The sequence below is a fragment of the Trachurus japonicus genome, chromosome 6 (assembly GCF_045865225.1).
Source record: "Trachurus japonicus isolate A0001 chromosome 6, Traja_1.0".
Lineage (NCBI taxonomy): Eukaryota > Metazoa > Chordata > Actinopteri > Carangiformes > Carangidae > Trachurus > Trachurus japonicus.
In genome coordinates this window covers 4993099-5012387 of record NC_140912.1, presented here as the reverse complement: position 1 = coordinate 5012387, position 19289 = coordinate 4993099, and the positions used below count along the sequence as shown (strand labels likewise).

General features: G+C 42.7%; 1 protein-coding gene across 18 annotated transcripts in view; it reads right to left on the bottom strand.

The window, feature by feature from the left end:
- LOC146985434 (pleckstrin homology domain-containing family A member 7-like) overlaps nucleotides 1-19289 on the bottom strand; it is a 195957-nt gene that overhangs the window by 78130 nt on the left and 98538 nt on the right. For all 18 annotated transcript variants that reach the window (XM_085778396.1, XM_085778399.1, XM_085778390.1 and 15 more), the window contains one exon: nucleotides 11198-11281. In XM_085778396.1, the coding sequence (XP_085634522.1) occupies nucleotides 11198-11281 (84 nt within the window). The remainder of the gene's footprint in view (nucleotides 1-11197; nucleotides 11282-19289) is intronic.

Sequence of the window (19289 nt, the reverse complement as noted above, 5' to 3'; positions counted from 1 at the left end):
GAATAAAGCACAGAATCCACCACTGGCCAATCAGGATTTAGGTGCCAACAAAGCCATATAATGAACAAAAACAACCATGGTGAGCTTTAATTAAAAAATGACACATGCCATCTTTGAGCTTGGATGCCTCCATTGCAGACAACAATGTCAGACAGTGCAGGCAGTGATGCAGGTTTCATTGTCTGTGGATGACACCCCCCTCCCGCTGGTTGATGACTGATGGATGCAGGAGAGCAGAGGTAATAGCAAACAGACAAATGACACCATTTCTTCCTTTCCTTCCTCCTCCTGCTGCTGTGTATTCCTGTTGCACATATAAATCTAAAGTCCTGGTTCCATCCCTACCTATCTGACAGGAAACAGTTTGTCACTATTAATGGATCAAGCTCTCAACCTGTCCCAGTTAACCATGGTGTGCCGCAAGGTTCCCAACACGGCCCCCTCCTCTTCACCACGGACATGATCCCTGTTTGGTCAGATCATTTGCCACCATGGTGTCAATTCTATGCTATGCTGACGACACCCAACTCTATCTGGGCACATCACAACCCCCCAGCTCCCTCTACTATCTCTTAACAACTGTCTGCATTCAATAAGAACCTGGATGACCAACAACCTGTTCCAACTTAACAGACGACTGAGCTCATTGCTACAAATCTCCGTACACGCCATCCTGACATACGGCGATGCGACAGCGACACGAATGAGCGACAAGAAAAAGTGATTAGAATGCGTACTTTCAGCCTGCCCTGACACGCTGCAAGCCCAACCCTGAAAAACTTGCTCGCTCTGTCTCTATCTGGACGACATTTCGCGGCGTTGTTCCGCCCCTCAACACTTCTTATTGGTTAAAAAGTACACCCTGCTCCCTGTTGATAAGCTAGTAATCAGAGAGAGGAGAATATGAGAGAAATAAAATAAAAGAAATACTCCAAGAAGAAGACGGCAACCAGGAAATGTCAGGAATCTAAAAATAGCACCAGACAGGAGATATGTTATTAATTAGTTTGGGGGGGGGTTGCATATCGTTATCGGTTATTATTGGAAATCGGACATATAAGTGCTGGACAACATCAGCATATCGGATATCAGCAAATTTCCAATATCGGACATCCCTGACCTTGACCTTTGACACCCAAAACAGGCTCCTTGGTTCATCCTCGAGTTCTAATTTATGTTTGCACTCTATGGTCAAAACCGGCTTCCGGTTTTGCCGGTTTGGTGGAATTGTACGTTTACGTTTCCATGGTTTTCAGTCGTTGTCATAGTTGCGGTAAACGCATGGATCTATTAACGCTGGCTTTTAACACGGATGTCCATTTGTGTGATATCCACTGTTAAAAGCTGGTGTGATGATCGATGCGTTTTACAGATTTTCATTGAAAAAAAAAAAAAAAGAAATCCATGCATTTACAGCGACAACTGAAACCATGGAAACGTGAACATAAAATTCCACCGGAAGAGCAAAACCGGCAAAACAGGCTACGTTTTTGACGTTCGGAAAAAGGTGGATATACAGACAATCTGAAAACATAATGACTGTCTGACTGATTCTGAAGCAGAGGCATAGGCGGCGCTAGGGCAGAAGGAATGGGGAAGCTACGGGACAAAAAAAAAAAAGAAAAAGAAAAAAAAGTCTTTACCCAGGCAGATATATAAGATGTATATAGTTTTGATGTTCATCAAACTGAGATGCAGCAGAATGATTCCTTTCATTCTCTACTTGTTTTTTTTTTTGCTGTTTTTTTTTTTTGCTGTTGTAGTGGCCCATAATTAACCTAATCAATGTTCTTACCCTAAGCAGCACGCCACGGGGCGTTTGTGTCATATTTTTCAACTATTTCTTCAGGTTTAAATCCTCTTAGTTGTCGCTCTCGATGTACAGAAGCAACAGAGTTGACAGTATCTGCTGTGCCATTGTCCTCATCCAGTTGCGCAACTGCTGTGAGAATGTGCGCTCACACAGGTGTCCAGAGGTAGGCCGGTGACTGGAGGAGGGAGGCAGCAGGTGTCCGGGCGGTCGGGGCTGCTGTCTGGACGTAACTTAGGCCAGTGACTGGAGGAGGGTGTGCGCAGGTGTTCGGGGGGGCGCGGCTGTCCGGAGGTAGACCGGTGACTCGCGGGCAGTGGCCGGTATCCGGGGGGGGGCAGCCGGTGTCATCATGGAGGCCAGTGGCAGGAGAGAAGGCGGCAGCCGGTCGTGGAAGCATCGTGGTCGGCTTCATTGCTGCTGCTTCATGGGACTCTCGGACTCGTCAATTTTGATATTCAAAAACCTTCTAATGTCCGTTTTACCGGGCTTTTTTCTTTTAATTTCGCTGGACTGTCAGTGACTAGCATAGCGAGGCAAAGGGGTAAGCTTCTACGCTGCACGTTGTAGCTACGCCGTGTGTAGGCTACGTAATGACGCAGGTAACCAGTCAAATACCACTGAAATAAAAAATAAATAAACCATCGACATAGATAATACTTTAAAAATGTGTGTTTTAATGTATTTCCCACCTCTTTCTAAAATATAATTTAAAAACAACAACGAAAAAAAAAACATTATTTTATTTTTTCATTTTATTATTTGTGATGATTTTATTTTATTTTCTGTGACAATCTAGGGGAAGCTAAGCTTCCCTTAGCCTATTGATAGCGCCGCCTATGAGCAGAGGCATAAAAATCACGATATCTCAGTCTCTGCTGCTTTAGTTTTCCTTTTTATTCCATCTCTTTAGAGACGGACTTTATTGAAGTGCAACACAAAATCACTGAAGAACCCTTTTAATAACACTTCAGTGAGGGAGGAATTTTGACAAATGAAAGGAGCTCAAGCAGAGATGGAACCTAATGGGGCGATCACTTCAGAGAAATCAACTCATCTACCCAAAATGCACTGGGCTGTTATTTTACCCCAACCAAAAGACAATCCTTTGAAGTCACTTCAAAAGTTGAGACGCTTGAAAATAAACTGTGCAAGCCTAAAACTCACAGCCTATCATTAAAAAATACATGGAATCATGGGACCAAATATCATAATGACGGCTCAAAGACGTGAAGTGCGAACACAATGTTCAACTTCTGCAAAAAATATAGACCAAGCCATTTTCCTTCTGATCTTGCCTGAAACGTGTATTGTGCTTCTAGTCTGAAGTGAATAAATTACTGATTATAAGAAGCATAAATACTTGACAAGCACTTAGCAGCCCAGTGAGAGTACGACAGGGCAGGAACCCACATCCAAAAATATTGCATATTAATATGACTCAGTAACATTGGCCATGAGTCAAGAGTGACAGTAGAGTCACAGTAGAGGGTTGGAGGACATTTGCTGTCTATTCAGTAGGAGAGCAGTTTGCTTGTCTGTGGGAGGAAAAAGTGGCCATGAAATGAAGAGGAAGGCCACCAGAGAGGTTTTAATCATGCAGCAGTAATTTGGGATTCTGACATTTTAAGACAAAGCTTTTCCTGTATCTCACCGACATCTCAGACGTAAACAGGAAAAACACTCAAGACACTCAAGACACTTAAAAACTTGGCCAACTCCCACAGCCACACGTGAAACACGAAAACGGAAATGGAAAGCAGCAATGAAATATGGAAAAAGAATCAATGTTGCCGACTGCCCACACAGATACAGCAGACATTTTTCACTGTAGGATTTTTTTGAATCAGAAATACAAGAGACTGTCTAAAAGAGAAACACAGGCAGCCCAGATCCAAACACTATGATGGACACACTATTATCCCCAATTCCTCCCAATTGTATGTCAGGACAGACTAAAAGGTTTCCTCTAAATGTGTTGCTGAATGTAGACGTACTGTAGAGATTCTGGATCCCAAGTTCAGAGGAACAACAGCAACAGCTCTATCAAAAAAAGGAAAATGTATCAATTTTCAACAATTTCCACTTTAAATTGTGTTTCCCTGACACTTCTGTCTTAACAAATCATTCAATGTGATTTCCCCCCTTGATGTAGATAGGGAAAAATTAGCGACTCATTGTCATGTGTTTTGGCTGCCAGTTGTTCTGTCATTTTTATGTAGGCCTCCTATATTTAAATCTAGCTGTGAAGGCCTCGTCCTGTTGCACATCTAACATTTAATGTGTCACCTCTCTCCAAGTGTTGGGCCTAAAGAGAAAAATCTTTTTTTTTTCTCCCCCCATCTCAACAAGTTCTCTATCCTGAATACCCATATATGTCACTGATGTACAGGGCCTTGGTGGCCATGGTTACAGTAATTGCTGCTTAGGCACAAAAACAACTTGGTTACAGATTCAAAAATCACAGTTTGGGTTAAAATAAATTCTTCCTTTTAATGGTTACAATAACACAACATGGCCACAGTCAAATACCAATCTTTGGTTTGGTTGACCAATACACCTCTGCTATGGCCACCAGATGTCACCTGACTGTTTCCATGAGAAGTCCCTGGTAAAGGATATAGAGATATACAGTACGTAGGGATGGGCAATGATTTTCAAATATTCAAACGATCGAAGAAAGATGGAAAGACCACTACTTTATAGTGGTTTTTAGTAGTTTTAAAAATGCCACTTATTTGGGGGCTTTCTGTTGGCATCACATCCTGCTCTGCGTTATGCGCAATTAGCAATGAGTAAACCTCAAGCCCCATACAGGAATTTTTCAGGGCCGCTATGAGTATCAACCCCAAGGCAGGGACTTGTTTATCCCTTGTAAAGGTTCTGGGAGATAATAATCGATTATTGTGCGATTAATCCATTAAATGTTGCAGCTGTAATCACCTGCTGTTCCTGTTGGTCTATTGACAAATCAAGCAGTTCCAATAACCAAGATTAGGGTTAGGGTTAAAGGTCCAGGTGGACCATCTAATTTTGTCGCTGGCGACAAGTTTACATATTACAGTAAGTCAATGCAAACGGGCGACTGAGCGATTAATCGCTCAGGTGAAAAATCGCTGGGTCTCCGAGCGACAGAGTGAAAAATCGCTTGTCGCTCGAGATGAGAAATCCCAAGTCTCCAGCCGCCAGTCGCTTGTCGCTCAGCGCTAATTGGCTGTCGTAATCCCACAGAGAGACATGGCAGTGGGCATGACGCCATCAAAGCGAAAAGGCGAGTCTGCGCTAAATTGACGAGCGATTGCAGCTGAGCGACAGAGCGACAACAAAGGAGCGATACGAGCGACAGCAACAAAAATAAAAGGTCTGGTGTGAACGCACCCTTAGTGAGTAAGAGAGAGAGAGAGCCCATCCACACATTCCATCTACAACTGTATCCCTCGGTTTCTGTTTCACGCTGCCGCTATGGCAACAGTCAACCAAAGTCTTGCCATGCTGCGGCTCTGGCAAAGCACTCGTCACGTTGGTGGCATAGTTTCCTCTGAATCACCATATCACATATCAATGAGCAGACAGATATATGGACAGAGAGGAGTAACACAGAGGAAAAACTACTGTGACTAAGAGAAAGACATGCCAGCTATTCAGATCATGTTTATGTAGTCAAGAGTTACAGCAGGCAGGTACCAGTCTCAGCTTCCATTTGACTCAAACATAACAAAAAAAAGTTGATAAAAAAGTTCCCCAGCTGTTTGCAAGGACAATCAGGTCAGAATTTGAGGCATAATGAGAGAGTTTTACAACTAAAAGACATCATGATGGACTAAAAATATGGAAGTGAATAGGAAAAAATAATGTTTGGCTCTAAAAGTGGTCTTAAAATCACTCATAAAAAAACAGCGTGCAAACCTGACTGCCAAGCGGTCATTGACCTCTTGGCACAACGGTTCGTACTGAACACACCGCAGAGGGCCACATGACATCAGCTACACAACGTTGTGTGGGAAATTAAAATGTCTGGATAAATCTGCAATGCTACATATCATGTGAGGAAACACATTAAGAAACCTAAAATGGACTTTTCCTCAAGCCATCCAAGAAAAACAAAACTCCCACTAGTTTCAGTGGAGCAACTTTCCAAATTTTCTAAGAACCCAGAGTGATCCGCTGACAAAGCCAAAGACAGATGTGTGAATAGACTTTAGACACACTTGAGATGCAGACAGATACTGAGCTCCAGACAGCAGCAGCTCACCACGTTACTCCATCTCTCCTGCTTCCAAAATAAGAGTTGATAAGGCACTCCACGGAGCTGTAAAGTCCTGACACTTTAGCCTCTTTAATCCGTGATAACCCCTCGGGAGCTGGCCCGCTGACGCCACCCGCCCCATATGCACGCTGCACTCTGCTGCTAATGAGATGGAGTTTCCTCTGAGCTTTGATGACCTGTGAGCTTATGCCTCCATCAAACACATCGAGTACAGACAAACAAACAGAAAAAAAGTGACAAAAAAGGGAGGGTGGGGGGTGGGGTTGGAGGTGACACATAATATAAACCAGGGTATCAGCTCCACTGAAGTCCACCACTTGTGTGCCAGCATGTGGCGTCAACAGGGCGGCAGTAATCCAAAGGTTAGCTCAGCTCCAGCTGAGAGGCTAGGTGAGTATGAGCTATGAAATATAAATGTGTGTGTAAGTACATGAATGCAAAGCAGGACGATGCTGGAAAAAGCCGATATAAATGGAGATAAAGGTTGAAAAAAGAGCTCTGGCCTCAGGGGAAACCTTCAGCTGCTTTGAAGATAAACAGCAGCACTGTAGATGTTTGTGATAACACCTGGGGCAACAGCTGGAACGGTTTCTCCGTCATTGATGCTGATTGGATAATTATGAGTCAGCACTAACAGAAGGTGGATATTAAAAATCCTCCCACATACATTCATAGTTATTATTCATAATAATTCATCCATTATTATGAATGAATGACACAAGGACGGAGGATGACTGAATCTGACAGGGACAATCTAAAGCATTCAATAATGTTATACAATAGAGCTGGAGTCAGGCAGCAGATAGCTTAGCTGAGAACACAGACAATCTTCTACCCATCGCTTCCAGTGAAAACACAAATATGTTTCTCTGTGTGCAGACGAGGTTTTGATGGACATCTTTCTGAACTCTGGCAGCTGCTCTCTCCTGCTACCAGTCTTAATTAAACTTAGATTAAGTGATTGCTTTCTGGCTCCTGGCTATGTCCCTGTACATACTCATTCATTCACATTCATCATAGTTGAAGGCATCCACAAGAGGTAAAGTATAACTGTAATGTGATGGGTGTAAACTACTAACTAGTGAACACCTTTAGTAGCAGACATCAGGTAGCTGAGGGTGTCAGGCTAAGAAGTCCTATACGTGTCAGATTCAATGACAGCTCCTCAGTCGTTAGAGTTAGTTCCTCTTCTTTTATTTGATATAACTGATGCGTTTTCACTACATTCACTTTCTTTGCGTCACTGTCCTCTCCAGACTACAGTGGCCCTGAGAGCTCAACACCATCATAGATGAATAGAAAACTAATTTAAACATTTTTAACCTTCAGCACTCAATTAAATATAGAACAGGTGGTGAAGTGCAGGCTATTATGATTTCTGTCTGGAAGCTGCTTTATTAAATAGTCACACTGATGGTTTCAGTTGTGTATGGCAACACCACAGGGAAGAACATCGTTATGTGTAATACCGACACATTACACAGACACAGAATTGAATGCAAATATAAAGCCACATATATATATATATATATATATATGTGTGTGTGTGTGTGTGTGTGTGTGTGTTGCACCGATACATTATCATAGCACTTTGGACAGGCCTGCTTCACGCCTACACAGCGGCTAATAAGACAGATCCATCAGGACAGTGCGGAGAAATGTAACCTGCTCCCACCTTGTCTAGAATGGAGCGATGGAGGAAAGCGAGGGGAAGAGAGATATGTAATGAGTAGAAGTGGGGGAGGTAAAGGGGGAGACGAGGGGGATTAATACAGAGAGAAAGAGCGTAGAAGAAAAACATGTGGTATAGAAAAAGAGACACTGACAAGGAAAGAGAATCTTAGTTTCCATGGTCAGTGTCAGAAAGGCAGGCTGACAGGAATGCGTTCCCTGCCCACATGTGAAAAACACACAAGGAGAGGAAAAAATGAGAGAATAGGAGCCGGTGGAGCAAACCTCATTATGTTTCATTATATTTGTGTCTTTGTACAAAAGCTCCACTAACTGTTCTTCATTAAACTAGTGATATCATTTGGCTCACATTTTTACCATGACAGGCTGACAGAAATCTGTGTACACCTGTAAAAGCACACGGGAAAGTGCAAAAAGAAAATGATCATATGATTTTACACTAAAATATGATTATTTCCCCTTTCTAATTGTTCACTGCTGAAACTCCTCTCTGTGAGGACTTTGATTCACCATCACCTTGTTACCATGTGTCCCTCGACTTCACACTGAACTAGGGAAATCTGCTTTTTTGTGCACCAACCACATGGAACCATCTTCAAAACATACTCAAGATTGACACTCCAGGACATTTTAAAGGGATAGTTCAACATTTTGGCAAATTTGCATAATCGCCATTGCCATAATCCCTATAGTCATAGCAGTAGGTTTGTTACCTTTAATTGTCGGTGCAAGCTATTTTTTAGAACGGCGGAGCAGAGCCGTGAGCTGCTCAGAGCTACGCTACGGAAGCTAATGGGATTTCTTGGTTTCCCTCATCAAACTCATCAAATACACAATCCAACAACTCCACAACGCTCTGGTGGACAAGTTGTGACCTGCACATTCACCACGTTAGTATGAGATAATAATGGAACGTTACGAGACAGAGTTATTTTAGAGGTATTGTCTTTAAATGTTTTAACTTTGTCTCACTCTTTGTTTGATTTGTATTTTTATGTTGTTGTACCTCGACATCATTGCAAATGAGGGAAACCTCAATGATTTTCGGGGCTTAAATAAAGGTTTGAAATGAAAATGAAATGAAATGTGTCACCTGAAGCTCTGGGGCTGAGTGAAGGACTCAGTCTTTAGTTATCAGGACCTGATCTCAGGCCCCTGAGCTGCAGGTGAAGGTCTGAGCTTGACCAGATCTGTGGATCCTAGATCTAGACAGAGGTGAAGTCCACCCTCGATCTCAAGATCCAAGTCCACTCCTCACCAGTCTGACCAGTCACACTGTCCCTCTTGTTGCTGCGTCCACCACAACACCACAGTGTGTAAGACCCTGCTCACCACAGACTGGTTAAACATATACTGTACATGTGTTTCATCAACCCATCCACTTCAACCACGTGGTCAGGTGGGTTTTGTGGCTCTACTGTATATATTATGATGTCTAGCTTCCTCTTTTGCTGTTATCATAATTACTACAGCAGCAAGAGGTTATCTAACCATAAAATGTAACAAGCTGCTTCAAACAAGCCGGTGCACTAACGACATATAGCATGGTTTTTACAGTCATGATAAACAGTGTCAATGACCTCTGGTATTCAGATTCAGCTTCACCTCATGGCTGCATGCAGGTGGTTGGGCACAGTGAGAAGAGATGGGAGGAGGCCTGAAGGAGGATTATAGACAGTCAATATAACCAAAAAGCTCTGTTAAAGATGCAACTGCATGTTCAGTTCTATCCCACCAAAACTGGTTTACAGAAAAGCACACATCCTCTAAACAAACCAAGCCTATGTGCAGCTCTTAAAGAAAAGCCATATTTTGCTTGAGGTTTTACCTTGTTTGTTTTGGACAGCTCTATATTCTAGCTACAGGATGTGTTTATGCAGATTCACCTGTCATTTTGACCTATTTCACAATCTGGGGGCGAGATAAAAGAGAGTCTCACGTCTTGCAACTGAGACCTCTTAGACTCTCTGCACTGTGGTGGACGTCTGGAGTCACGTTGAGAGTTGAGACAGTGGCAGGAAATCTTTGCCCAAACGAAGCCCTTAGAGTGCAATACAAACTGTCGACTAAACAGGCAGGAGAAGACACTCTGACTTGTTTATCCCAGAGAGACCTGCACCTGCCTGCTCCCTTTAAGTGATAAAGCATCATGGACCAGCGAATGACGATAAACACAAAAACCTAGAGACCGAACTGACAGGAGAATCTGGAGAAAAACAAGTTTGTAAAACACGATGCTCAGAAACAGCCATAAAACTGAATCAACCGCAGGAGCCGATGTTATTGGCTGTCATGTCTGGGTGAAGGGGAGAGATCTACACACTAACACTGAAGAGAACAAATGGGCAATAGCCGAGTGCAAACTAAATAAAATCCTAGTATCAAGTCAAATGTCTGTGCATGTTTGACTTTTATTCTAGAACCAAACTCCAAAAACAAAACTATATAGCTATAATATATCATATCATACTGATTTGAGTCACAAAAATATTGCACAAAACAGGACAGATCATACAACCGGTTTAGAATTAAAGGAATAGTTTGACATTTTGGGAAATCTGCTTTCTTACTGAGAGATGGATGAGGGGATTGAGAAGATTTAATGAACAGCTAGACTGGGTGGCAACAGCCAGCGGAGTCAGATATCTAAAGCTTTGAAATTAATACATCACATGTAGTTAGGTTAATCTGTACAAGAATGAAGTAAGTCGTGTTGTCACCTTGAGGTTACCAGGCAACAGGCAAATATAATTTACCTTTGGTTGAAGTGAGGCTCCTCTCTGGCTACGCTAACCAGGTGTGGGATGTGTACAGTCTTATTATCTAAAAGGCAAGTTAGTGACTGGAACGAACCTTCTCTAACACAGTGACAGCAGACAGGAAGAACATTCAACTAAAAGTGCTTTTAGCTGCACAGCTCCAATGGAGAGAGACAGACCTGAGGAACTCCTATAAGACCACTCCAGCTGCTGCTCGTCCTTCTACTTAAATACCTTCCTCTCTGCTGAAATGAAATGCTCGCATCTCAACTTCAACAACAACACCAGAGATTCTTTCATTGTACCTGCTCTCCACCCACTCAGCCAAGATGTAGGCCATAAGAGAATATGTGTGAGTGATCACTTTAAGGCATATGATGCTTTCAAGGACACACTCAAACAGAGGGTCAGGCAGCAGCAGTATAACACAAACTCTAATGAGCCATAAAGCAGCGCTGACTACAACAGTAGTGGGCTTTGTTTTCCCAGATTCACTCTCATTTTCAGAATCATTTTATCATGAGAGAGAAAATAATAAAATAAATAAATAGCTCGATATAGCCCACAGCATCAGACAACAAATCCATTTTTTTTATTCCAGCAGCTTTTTTTTTTTTTTTTTTTGGGATGGATGTGGCTGCAGAGAAGAAGAAAAAGTCAATCACTCACTGTTCTTGCAGGATAAAATCCACATTCTCCGTAGAGATCTGTCCCGTTACTGGATGGCGGAACGACGTGGTCCTCTGGTTATGACTGAAGTGACAGAGGGAGGAGAGAGAGAGGAGACAAAATTAGCAACCTCAGTTGCACTGTAAACACAGTGAAATCACCACAGTGGATTTTTACTCCCCCCCAACGCCCCCCCCCCCTCTGTTCACAAGTACAGCACACACAGCAGCAGGCCGAGCAGAGTCTGTTAAACCTCCCCACTCTGATGGGCCTCGGTCCCTGCCTTTCCCAGCCCTGTGTAGAATGTGAGGGGTGACCGCTGGACCCCCACCCACCCACACACCCACACACCCACTCACCCCACCCAACCCATCCCGTACAGCCTGTGTGGACCAAATTGTCGTCCTCAGCACAAAATGCTGGACAGCTCCGGCCTGGGCCTCCATCAGTTCTAGACTGAGTCAGTCGGTCATTCAAAGCCTCAGCCGGGGTGGAAGAGCATTGGGCTGGGTAAACAACACAGGGTGGCATGGACGGTCACACTCTGTGTGTGTGTGTGTGTGTGTGTGTGTGTGTGTGTGTGTGTTGGGGAGTTGAGAGAAAGCTGACAATGACTGTTGTGTATTACTGTGTACCATAGAGTCTGTACCAAATATTTAAGAGCTCTGGTGTGAGTGAATAAAGGTTATCTTTATTTTTTTTTGGGACAAATAAAAAAGTGCTCTCCTCACTGATAAGACATTACACTTTTTCTGCTTTTCTGTATAAATGAGACACTGAATAAAATATGAAATATGTCATACTTTTTCTTCTTACAGAAAGCCTAATCCTTGCAGGTTTCTGAAAACAATGGCACTGTAACACTGAATCACTGAAGTAATGAATGATGATTTTTATTATCATGAGTTGTTTCTCTGGTTTACATCATCGTTATTTTCATATATTGTGGTTTTATACTCATACAACACAAGGTGTCACCATTTTCTGACATGGACACATAAAAATGAAAGGTTCCATATTTTCCACCTCACAGCTCCACCAACAGTTTTATCTGAGGTGTTGATCTACAGTATTTGTAAGTAAAACACTCCAAACTGGAAACTGCAAGATTGGGTGGTGGGTCCAGGTGGGCGGGGCCTTGGGTGGAGCTTTGGGAATGCTTTGTCATGACATCATAAAGCTACAAAAGTCCCAACAGCTCATTTCAAAGAGACCCCGAGGAGTTTGCTTTTGGTTATAAAAGAGTCTCATATAATGTGGATGAATCTACATTACCCACACTTGTTAATGGGTCCATATTGGATAAATATATCGTTTTGTCTTTATAGTTATTTTGATATTATTATTTAGTGGTCGGCTCGCCCAAATTAAACTACCACAGCTTTAATGTATGAGATATTATAAACTAGCTTTGGTTGTAAAAATCTATTATCAACTGACACATCCTTTATACAGTATAGCAGTGTAACGGGGATACATAAACACATTGTATTCATATTATCAAGATTTTTTATGTGCAGGGTTAACAGGCCTCATAATGTCAAAACAGCCTCAGTGCTGCAGCCTGAAGCTGAAGCTGTTGTGACACAGAGAAACACATTGAGAAAAGTCCCTGTCCTCTGAAGTTGTCCAGGACTTGTGCTTAGCAGTCACCAGCAGAAGCACAACACTGATGAGCACCGTGCACACTCAGCAAACACAGCCCATGTGTGGAAAGCTTCAGAGCGCCTTTCACATCTCTGACAACAATCAATACGTAGTACCACTGTTTTCCATTCACCAGCAGCTCACATTACTCACGTCCTAACCATTCCCACTTGATGCAGAAGAGCAAACACCACAGGGCTGAAAGGTTTCCCAGGAGACCCAGTGACATGGCAGCGGCAGCATCCACAATGAAGACTTACAACGGTGTTATTAGCTCACAGCAGTAGCACAAACCTCAGCACAGCTCGGCAAATGAGACAGGTTGGCTCCAAATGCTCTCCATGTAGACACCCTCATGTTAGCCCACACTGATTCCTGTTCCACTGCTCTCTCCTTACAGGTGAGATCCTTCTACTACTTGTGTTATAGCTACTGCCAACAGCAGTAATAGAGGCTGTAAGACACCACTTTGAAGTCTGTTACTTACTACAGGGACGTTACCTCATTATGAATTCACTGCCAATGTTGGTTTCCCACACTTTGGATTTGGGCTCAGTAATTGACAGTTCCCATTAAAGTGCAATCATTTTTAATCAATATATATATACTTTTTTTTTTAAAGAACAAGAGTTTAAAGACTCTCATGCAGGATGACAGTTGTGGGTTAAAGTTTTCTTTGAGCTAACATCTCGAGGGAAAGAGGAGGAGCGGCAGGCAGACAGATTAAACACAAGACAGAGAATACATCAGAAACAGAGCAGGAAAGTGTGTTAGAAACTAAAACAAGCACAAGAACAAGCAGAATTGCTGTCTTGTGTTGTGTTTAAATGTCTCCACCAACCAGCCTAGTAGCACTGCTGTGGCTCAGGAGGTAGAGCAGTGGTTCCATTACCGGCTCCTTCAGTCCACATGTCCAAGTGTCCTTGGGCAAGACACTGAACCCACACTTAACCTCTGATGTGTCATCGGATGTATGAATGCATGTGAATGATTTGCTCCCAAAAAGCTGTGTGAAAGGGTGAATGTGATGAAACAGTATAAAGTGCTTTGAGTGGTCCGAGTGACTAGAAAAACGCTACAAGTGCAAGTCCATTTACCATCCTCCTAACGTATTACAACACTGACTTATGGCCAGAAGTGTATTTGCAGAAAATTATGATGAAGTGAAGTTGACATTTGACCATATGAATCTACAGTGTTGTCATGTCATCATTTTAAAGGTCGAGTCTGGAGGTTTGTTCGTTACAGTTTGTAAACAAAACTGGACCCCTCCTCTCGGGCTCAACTGTGCAGCCTCCAGCCCCTGACAGCAGCAGCAGTTGTCAGGACTGCAAAGAAAAGGAAATACAAGGCCGATGTGGTGAGCTAGGAAGCGGGTGCTAGCAGCGGATGGTAGCCGCCACTGCTAGCGGACGTTAGTGTTAGTCGAGCTAGCGGGTCTTAGCGGTGGTGGATAGCATCCGCCGCTAGCACTCACTCGCTAGGATCCCAGACAGCTAGTGGGGCTAGCAGCCCTCCTACACTACTGCACCAAACTTCACCTGAGCTCCGTCATTGGCTGGAGAGAAAACAACTCTCCACCCAGAAGTGAAGGTGCACAACAAAACAAAGCAAAAGACCAACATCCAGCCAGCCAGAGAGAGAGCATGTTTCAAGTGTTTCCCATTGATAAACCAACCAACGAAGAAGAAGGTAGAAGGAAAGAAGATGGAGGAAACAGCAGACATATCGTAAAATGGTTTTTAGATCTTCACCTCATCGCTCTATGCTCCTGAAATACTCCCAGTCGTGGTAAACAAGTTATTTTGTCCTCGGAGGCCACCATCACTTTGCCGACGGGAGGGGTGAGTGCGAACGAGTCAGTGAGCTCTATAATCTAAACACTACGTTTTACCCCCATTTTACACACTGGACCTTTAAAGGAATAGTTCACCCAAAATTCAAATTGCACTCATTATCTACTCACCCTCATGTCGACTAAGGGTTGGGAGAAGTTTCAGAGTTATCCGTGGCTTCTCTGAGTTACAGGGGGTCTCAGCGTGCAAATCTCGCTAGATTTGGACGGACCAGGAAGAGGAGCTTCCGCTACAAACAAGCTTGAAATATAGATTTATTTAATTTTTTTCAGAACAATTTCGCATTTCGGGGCTTCAATACAAGACGGACATTACATACGAGCAGCATGGAGGTATTTGGATGTTTTTTGGTGTGTCTTTTTGTTACGAAGAAAAGTGGTATCCATTTGCAACCGTCATATGGGCATGCACTGCTACGCCGAGACCCGATGTAACTCAGAGAAGCTACGGATAACTCTGAAACTTCTCCCAGCCCTTAGTCCACATGAGGGTGAGTAGATAATGAGTGAAATTTCAATTTTGGGTGAACTATCCCTTTAAGTGCAAGTGAATGTATGCATCCAATCAGAAGAAAATAATGGCTTGTACTGTATGTTCATAATAATCATACGGATGGAACAACAGAGACCATGACATGAATTTATCAAGTTGCAGTAGTTTGGGATGGATTTTTGTTTCTGCTGCGGTCTGGAACGGTTTGGCCTCTTCTCTTACAGCTGGATGTACCACACTGACATACTGAACAGGTTGAATGCTTGGTTGTCAGGCCCTGAGCATGCAGTAGCCTACATAATGTGAAGAATTTCAGATGAAGCTCCTATAGCTGCCTACAGGGGACCGTACTCACATTTACACATGGATGTTTGACAGCTGGCCCCTATCTCTGCAGAGGGAAATGCAAAAAAGGCTGTTAAGGCGTATGAAGAACCTTTGCTCTGTATGCACGAGAGAGAAGAGCAGCACAGCGCCGGAGATGTGTTAGTCATGCTGTCAGAGGAGTGCGTTGCTGGACCAACGTGCTCTAGATAGTAACATCAGTCAGGGGGGGTTACGCTCACTTTTTAAACCTGCAAGAATTAATAAGTGTCTGAATAGGACGGAGTGGTAGTTGATCAGTTGTAGCATGGACAGGGAAACGGATCGTCCTGACAGGCCTCTGAGTGAGTTATGACTGAGACGCTCTCCTCACACAGCCACGCTGAATTCTACAGCAGCTGCTAAATGTACTGCAGCTGTGTGTCAGTGCAGCTCCACTGATAAACAGCTACAAGGTCCAGGCCACTGACACCATGTCTGGTGGATTAGGGTTTACCAGTCTGCATGGAAAGATTACAACCTGTTTATGAGACAAATACACACATTTAACCCTTTCATCTTCATATCATTTCAATGATGCTTTAGTTTTTTGGTCAAATTTGAGGTATTCTTTCTCTTAAGCGTCCCCAAATTGTTTGTTTGAAGTAAGTCGTGTTGCGTTGCTTACAGCAGCCAATCACATGTAAGAATCAAATTCATTGATAATATTTTATATATCTATACCCCTTTTTTCTTTTACAGAGTTATTTCTGTTCAATACGGGTGAGGAGACCAAACCAAACATTCAATATTTCACGGTTGTACTTTTGTGCTCATGTGTTCCGTATGTGGCACAGCAGATACACAACTGCTTACAACTTCCATGACTGACTAAAGGACTCGTCTGGTCAGTTTTCACCATTGGCCGTCCAAATGTCACCTGACCAAGTTTCCTCATTGGATGTTGATTTTGAAGGTTGAATAGTTGCTATAAAAGGGTGTTCACAGCCTGCAGTGTTGTATAGATAGATAGATCGATAGATCGATAGATCGATAGATCGATAGATCGATAGATCGATAGATAGATAGATAGATAGATAGATAGATAGATAGATAGATAGATAGATCGATAGATCGATAGATAGATAGATAGATAGATAGATAGATAGATAGATAGATAGATCGATAGATCGATAGATCGATCGATCGATCGATCATTTTTATTACAGACTCTAGGTCCAGTTAAGAACAATTACAAAAAAGTGTTAAAGCAGATATCAGTGGAATGTTTTTGTTAATATAAGTCCTAAATAGTCCTATTTTCCGTCAGCAATCACTTACATGAAGTATTTCAGCCTAAACACGAGTCTCTCCGTCACTCTGCTCTGCTGTAACCCGAGGAGAAAATTTTCCTTGTGGGATACAAGTGTTATCCAATGAGGGGAGAGAACGGCATGAAGGGCTGTGTGTGCAGCCAAGGGATGCGCGTGAATGTGGTGACGTAGCACGAGGACCAATTGATGCCTGACAAGGGCGGGGGCTGCTAACTCATGGTGCGTTCAAGGAAACTCGTACTTTGTGTTTTTCCTTCCTGTGAAGTCATACCAGTTCGATCTGGTACGAGTTCACGGGTCGGAAGTTACGAGTGGCCGTTATAGGGAACTTTCACAGACAACAGGACGGTAAAAACACGAGCTACGGGTTACCTGGAACGCTACCAAGTCGTAGTTGTGACTTGAAGCTGTAACTTACGGTTTCAAAAGCCTGCCTTGAACACAGCATTAGCCGAAACGGCCGTGCCACTGATATCTGCTTTAAGTTATTGCATTTGTCAACTTTTTAATAATTAAAAAAATACACCTAAATACCCCTTCTGACCTAAACAGTCACCAGTGATGATTTTACAAGGAAGTACAGCTGAGATCATCATACCGCATGTCTTTCATTCATCTGCTGAAAGCAGACGTAGTCACTATCTCAAACTTGTATTTCCTAACAATAGAAACTCAAAAACATACTGTATGCATGAGAACAGATTTTATGGGAATTCAACTGAATTAAAATACTGAATGCACAGAGAGGAGGAGAGAGGCAAACGGATAAAGAGCTGGAACTAGACTGAATGTGAAGAAGACAATGCAATGATGCCAGTTGTTTACAGTAATTTTCAACATGAGCTAGGTGAGGTTGCCTTGTCAACATTATTCCTCTTACTTTAACTGTTAAGGGACAAATAACATATTTGATTATATAAACACAGACACATTAAACACGGGTCTGTCTGTCTGCATGTACATTTAAAAAAAAGGATGAATATGTATGGGAGAGGTCTCGGCTGGATAATGAAAATGGATTATATTAAAAGATTAACACTGGCAGAACATTTACATTTACATAAACAGGAACTAAATTACATTAGTAGGAAATGATGGAACAGGATCAACATGCCATTAATATCATTACCACGCTTTATTATGCTGATGTGAACATGCTGCACTAAAAGCTGTGTGTGTGTGTGTTCCTCCGTGAGCCACTGCTGCAGAGGACAGTGGCAATCTTTGGAGGTGTGAGTGTGTGAGGCGAGGCGCATTCACATTAACCTGCAGCTATATTAAACAAGACGGTGTGACGTAAGATAATAAATCAATATGTGATACACTGAGTTAATAATGTGTTGATGACAGCCATCAGGACCATCTCTCATTGACATAAGTGTGTAATCAACTGTCAGACGCATGCCGGAGACTGATCTCATCAAATGAAATGCAGCATGTTATTTATATTACTAACCTATTAACCCTGATCTCTTTCAGGCTATTAAATGGGGAGGGGGTGTTATGACACATCTCGCTCCCTCAGTAAATGCAGATATCGATCGCAATGCGTTGAAATAAAGGCTTGTTTATTTCAGGGCTGATATGTGAAGCACTCCTCCTGGGGAAAATGACACCCATCTCTGATTGTTCACAGAGCACCAACGGGAACAGCGCGTCAGCGTTGTAAGAGCTTGTTTATCAGCGGCCGTGATTTCATTCTCAGCGAGGTTCAAAATAGTCGCAGATATAATAGGTGTGATGGTGTCGTTTCAGGAGAGCGGAGGCGATGCTGACCCGAGCTGTGAAGCAAAAATGTGGACAAGTAGCACTAAAAGCTTTTTACATAGGACCAACTCAACAGTGGCCTTTAATACTTCCTATAAAAGACCTGCTCATCTTACTCTGGGTCCATTCGCTGTGTGCTGGATTTAGTCTCTGTGTTTCTTAAAGAGGAACTATGCAGGATTTTTAACAAAACAATGCTACATTTTTACCTTAATTAAACAGTTGTGATGGTTTAATAAATGACATGTAACTTGTTACAAGGGAGAATGGAGGTTCTCTGCCTTCCACCTAGCGTCTTTTGGCTGAAAATCACTTTTGCAAGATCGGGGCCACCGCCCCGGTGTCCCAGCTCTCGTCTCTGCAGCACCGCGACACAAACACGCTCCGTAAACCGTAATCTCTTGTTTATGACTATACACATTGTAACATCGTATATGATATATAATGTTATATAATGAAACTCTCTATTGATTGATTTCTCGACGGCTTCCTTGTAAACAAATGCACATGGCTGAGAGGAGGGTTAGCAATAAAGCAGAAAAGCGAACAGACTTGCATAGTTCCCTTTTAATAGAGGGATGTGTTCAATGTAGGTTCAGTACAGCTGGGCATTTAAAAATCCTCTGCCTTCTAGTCTAATCCAGACCAAGAGTAATATCTGTGGATTAGAAATCCAGACTCAAGACAAATTGC